Raw genomic sequence first — 6,001 nt, forward strand, 5'->3', positions numbered from 1 at the left:
ACTTATCACATTATGCAAGCATAAGAAAACGCATGCAAAGCCCGTCAAAACAATAGTTGAGATTGAGCACAATATTATGCAAATAGAAGTTTAATTTTCACCTCATGTTGTATGAGAAGAATGAGATGCTAGCCTCACCACTCATTTTTTCACCTTCTTTAGGAAGCTTTGACAAGCTAACTAGATAGATGAGATTATTTGTAATATTACCTTCACCTCTCCTCAATGTCCTATCGTATGTAGTAACTTGTTTGAACATAAAGCTTTAGATTATGATTTTCACTATGGTTGCTTGAGATATTTAAAGATATAAACACATTTTTTTGGATAGTTTAGCTTCACAAACAGAACATAGAACATGGTACAAAGTAGTGGAAACCATATCCATAAATGAAGATATGGAGAAAAAATCTTTTAGGATCTCAATCGATCATTATGTGTTTGACAAATCCCCCAATCACATTCATGAATTTACAACAATTGCCAAGAAGTGAGCATGAGAGAGTCTTTAGATAAGTGTTCATCGACAATCATACAAGAGGTGACTAACATAAATATGACCACTTAATGACTCCAATGTAATCATTGATAGGGTGGAAATGGAAAATCTTATTTCTATTGCCAATCTGATAAGTTCTATAAATAGGGTAGTTAATCTTACTCTTGTGGCAAAAACAAAAAAAAAAAGCAAAGTTCATGCAAATACATCTCATTAAGTGGAAGCCATGCTAAGGTTTCTAGATGTTGAATAAGAGAAGCACTAGAGCTCTTTAAAGATGATTAGACCTAGGTGACCAAACCCAAATGAGCACATGGTCCTTTGTCCAAGTATTTTATGTTGTTAAAATGGCATAGCATTGCAATTAGCTTGAGATCTCCAAGTGTTCATTGGAAGAAGAGGTTAATCCTAAAATAGCAAAACTATTTGAGTAAAGTTTGGGTTTATTGTTTAGGGTTGAGGTCTAGGGATTGCAATATGTATTGTGTCCTATTTGCCCTTTGCTTTTTTTGTATCCAAATAACTCAGGACTACATGTGAACTTGATTTCAAAGTAATTTTATCTTCAGCGTTTTAATTTGAACCATTTCAATTGACATCTTTCTAAAAAAATTTGTCTCGTTCAAGAAGTCCTCAAGGAAGGAGGAATCCAAACGTAGCCATGAGTTCGAACATAACCTACACGCTCTGCAAGTTGATCAGATTCAGGTGGTCCTCTACTACCTGATGGATATATGTGTGGCTTAAACTCTCCATTATCTATACGATGAAGAAGAGGCGTAAATATCTCCCATGCTACCTGTTGATGGTTCACAACTTCACAATCATATTATATGTGTACGAATATCCGAGAAGAGTAAAAATGCGGACTTTTCAAAACTTAGGGGTATTTAGGTAAATGCCAATTAAGACAAGGTTTTTGGTGGATTATTTCCCTTCTTTAACTGATGATGTCTTTGCACCTTATGTATTCATTATAGTTTCCTTTATTTTGAAATTATGTAATTCAGAGCTTACCCGCAACTCGTCTCTTCGAACAAAATGTTGTTGGTCTCCACGGATACTGGACCAAAATTTGAGTAAATGGCCGTTAGTAACAACAAATTGAGTTAAAATTTCTATCACGTTACAATACATATAAAGTAACTTTAATAATGCTCCTCATTGACTACTATCCCTAATTATGTTAGGTGGGACATAATAGTGATCGATCTTATTCAGTTTTTTTGAAGCATACGTATCAAGAAGAAGTCGTTCATATGCCTCTGGGATGATAATATCGTTGTAACGTTCGCGATAAGACAAATCCAGCTCACTTTGTGTCGCCGACATCTCCAAGCCAGGTTGCTTCACCTAGTTAGTTATTTAGTTAGTTATCATCACAGGAAAACACTCAATATGCCTGAATTTTGTTTTTAAAAGTACATTTTCAAGATAAAGAGGGAAATTAGGTTTGGGAGAAGCATACTGTTAGTTTCATGTACATAGCTTCAGATGGTTGTAATCTCATCACAAACTCATTCCTTCCTTTGTTCTGGTCTAACATGTTTCAAAAGACATGGAATCAATGATATAAATATGATTTGAGGTAAAAAATACGGTGACAGTTAAAGCTGCCTGAGTCAAAAAAACAAGTGATTTTCAGGATACAGTAAATACATAGATGCCCAAGTAGTAAGGAAGTAAGTATTTACACACACATTTATAAATGTCCCCGGGCACATCCTTGAACTGAACACGGATTTCTCCTTTCGTGCTATCCAAAGCTTTCCCCGCTTTCAAGATAAACGGGACACCTTCGTTTCATTTCAAATAACCACGTTATTTTGTTTTGTTGGCAGAGAGACTCTTCTTGTGTATTATTATGTACACAACAACATTTTACATAGGCAGGAAGGGCTTATCTCCCATACCAGAGTTCAAGAGTCCAGACAAAGGAAAGGAAAATTGCAAAGAATGAACAGAAACACACCGTCCCATCGCTCGTTATGAATACGCAATACGATAGTAGAAAAGGTTGGGGTACTTGAACCCTTGGGTACTGTTTGGTCATCCAAATAGCCATCATACTGTCCCAGGACGATTTCATCGTCTTTGATTGGTTGTATAGATTTTAATACCTAGACATTTAAGAAGATGAGTCTTTTGATCCACCCTAGTCTGTACACGGACAATCTCAAGTACACATGGATGACTGAAGCTTTTCTTCTTTTCTGATTGCGTTATAGATCATGCATATAAACAAAAAAAAACTTCATAATGAACATATATACATACATATATATATATATATATATATATATATATGATGTCTATGCATGTATACATGTGTATGTAATTTTAAATATTTTAAGACATTTTGTCTTTTATTATCACATACATTGTATGTCTATCTATAGTATACCTTTACTTTCTCATCTCGGATATGCTCTGGATTGAGAGATACTGGTTTCTCCATAGCTACCAAACAAAGAATCTGCAATAAAATACTGTTTACTAGGAAAACATGAAACAAGATTGATTTTTGCAAGTAACTAAAAGGATGGCTTCTTATTTATATGGATACCTGTAACAAATGGTTTTGCATAATGTCACGAACAATACTGCTCAAAAAAGGGATAAGACCTAGTAAGGAAGGAACATTCGGTCGTGAATAAACAAACAGATAATCAAGAGTGCTAGTGCATTTACCCATATTCATCAAAATACCCTCCACGTCCTTCTGTACCAAAACTTTCTTTGAACACTATCTGCAAGAAATCTTCTTACTATCTAACTCTTTAACATGTAGCATTGTATAAAACATTGTTGCTCCAACCAATATTGGTATCTGTAACTTGGGTTTCTAGACTGATGAATTTACTTATGATTTTATAAGATAGAGAAAGCTCAAGACCTGAATACTGTCAATGTTATCACGGTTCCAGATTGGTAGAAAGAAGCGATTGGAGAATCGCATAACAAGCTGCCACAAATGACACAAGTTCGCACTCACAGTAAATAGAAGTTATTTTTTTAAGAGAAAATTTTTCCATCTTCTTGAAAAAGCCAAGATTGACAGTTACCAGATTCTGAACCACTTCCTTTCCCAAATAATGATCGATACGATAGATTTGATCCTCGGTAAACAGCTCACGAAGATGGTCACTCAATTCATCAGATGAACACAAATCTTTTCCGAATGGCTTCTCAATCACCACTCGATTCCACCCACCTAAAAGGCAACCCAATTAGTATTTTTTACTTTCTTCAAAACATATTTTTGCTTTTTGGATGAATTGATCACGATGATGAAATCCACATACGTTTGTTCATGCAACATTCCTTGATCATCTTGCTTACTACCGGATAAATACTCGGAGGTAAAGCTAGGTAGAAAAGCCTGCATACTTTCCTGGTCTTCCTAGCTCCACTCTCCTCATAGTTTGAAATTGCCTCTTCAAGTTTAATGTACCCATCTTCAGTATCATAAGGTCCAGAAACATAAGTGACCTATAAAAGAACCATTATTCTATGGTCGCAAAGGATTTTCTCCGTCTTGGCAACTTATAACAAGATTCTATGTTGCTTTCCAGATCATTTGCATATTATGAATCATTTTGCAGGTTAAATAAACACACAAACCAAGTTCAAAAATGTTGTGAGTAAATTGGATGGATCGTTGTTCGGATCTTCTTTTCTCACTTTTAGGTACCTAATTCAATGCATTAAAAAAAGACATTAACATATTATTTTTGTACTACCTACATGCTTGAATACCACACACCCTAAAATATGATATGATTGATCTACATACACTTCTCCACTTAATGTGGCTAGTACTTACTTAAGCTCAACATCCTAGACCTTGAACCCAAATTTTATATACTGATCTAAATTTTGTGGCATTTACATGATTGTATCTCAATCCTAAATCTTTAAAACCTAATTAATATGATTTATCAAAAACCCGAGGGCGTTTATGCAAAAAACTGATTGATGTTATTGGTCTAAATGCTGCTACACAATTCGTACCGTCCCTATGATTGATCTAAATCATAACTAATTGATATGATTGAAGTAAAGCTTAGCCAATTATTACGATTGATCTAAAGCTTACCCAAATGATATGATTGATTGGAGTCTTGAAAAATGAGTAGGATTGATATATCTTATCCAATGAGTAATGTCCGATCTAAATGTTACCCAATTACCATGATTGGCCTAAAACTTACCTCATGAGTATGATTGACCTCAATATTACCCGATTGGCTTGATATATGTAAACCTTGCCCAAGGAGTATGATTCCCCTAAATCTTACCCAATTGATTTGACATAACTAAGCCTTAGCCGATTAATATGAGCAATCTAAACCCCAAATCATTGAATAGCATCAATTACTCAAAAAAGGTTAAACCCTACCTTGAGAGCCGATCTCGAATTTCCTTATCACTAAGGATAGACCTTGCATATCCGAAGATCCGAACCTGTTCTGGAGATAGAAAACCCTGCGGAGCTAAACAAGTGATGTTTTGAGGAAGAAGAAGAAAGTATAACTTGGGTTCTGTTTGAAGAAAGATCACAAGCAATAAGACATAGGTTTGATTTTACCTGGCAATAGAGATTGAACAATGCAGGGAATGTCTTCTTTTTTGCAAGATCACCAGAAGCACCAAAAACCACAACGGAGAGCAAGTCTTCTTCTGAGAATTTGTCCATGAGTTGGGGTGGGTTCACACTGGGGTATCCATGGCCAAGCCAAGCAAAGGTTGATAAGCGTTAAATATTTCTTTTTTTATAGCAAAAACACTGTCCAAAGCTGTTTTTGTTTTTGTTTTTGTTTTTGTTTTTGTTTTTGTTTTAGAGAAAATAGTTTGCACCCAAACCTCAAAGAAATACATATACATAATATCTCTAGCTAGATACACGCAGATTCCCCCAAGATCTTGAATGAGAATAGATAATTGGGGAGATAATTGGTGGTCCGAGAGAGAATTTACCAGGCAGGAGAGACGAGAATGTGAAGATGTATTTCTCAGAGAGAGAGAGAGAGAGTGTGTGTGTGTGTGTGTGTGTGTGCACTTCAGCTGAAAACACAGATGAGTTCAGAAGAAGCAAGGGAAGGGAAACAAAAAAAAGAAAAGGAGAAAGAGAGAGGGTTGGTTGCAGCCTTTTTTTTATTTATTTTAATGTTAGTAGTTGTTCATCAATTAATTCCACACTTCAATTGAAATTGGAAGCCAAACATTTAACAAACCATCAATCCTCCTCCTCCAGAGTTCACACTTTTAATGTTGGGTGAGTTAATGAGTGAGTGAGTGAGTAACATGTCAACAACACCTAGATGATGGATGGATGTTTCATGTATGTATGTATGTATGTATGTATGTACATACTAAATTCAAATTCAAGAAATTTAAGATTCAAAAAAGCAACTCATCGTGTGTCATGTGTGCCTCTTACAAACACTTGGAAGCAACAACTCATATCAGCACTTGAGAAATATACATATGTTTTTGTCT

At 35.2% G+C, this 6,001-nt stretch overlaps 1 protein-coding gene across 1 annotated transcript; it reads right to left on the minus strand.

Annotated features, from left to right (window-relative positions):
* Positions 1 to 674: 674 nt before the first annotated feature.
* On the minus strand, positions 675 to 5,226 carry LOC147860183 (glucose-6-phosphate 1-dehydrogenase 6, cytoplasmic-like). Its single transcript, XM_087324424.1, has 15 exons — positions 5,091 to 5,226; positions 4,902 to 4,987; positions 4,124 to 4,193; positions 3,805 to 3,991; positions 3,565 to 3,713; positions 3,396 to 3,464; positions 3,191 to 3,249; positions 3,066 to 3,102; positions 2,904 to 2,975; positions 2,472 to 2,619; positions 2,200 to 2,295; positions 1,968 to 2,038; positions 1,737 to 1,852; positions 1,517 to 1,562; positions 675 to 1,298 (listed from the first exon to the last, which is right to left on the minus strand). The coding sequence occupies exons 1-15, from the start codon at positions 5,196 to 5,198 to the stop codon at positions 1,122 to 1,124; spliced, it is 1,491 nt and encodes a 496-aa protein (XP_087180550.1). The 5' UTR covers positions 5,199 to 5,226; the 3' UTR covers positions 675 to 1,121.
* Positions 5,227 to 6,001: the final 775 nt, after the last annotated feature.

This window comes from Azolla caroliniana, unplaced genomic scaffold (genome assembly GCF_043228905.1).
Source record: "Azolla caroliniana isolate FFs.n. ecotype wild unplaced genomic scaffold, voAzoCaro1.0.p SCAF_9, whole genome shotgun sequence".
NCBI lineage: Eukaryota > Viridiplantae > Streptophyta > Polypodiopsida > Salviniales > Salviniaceae > Azolla > Azolla caroliniana.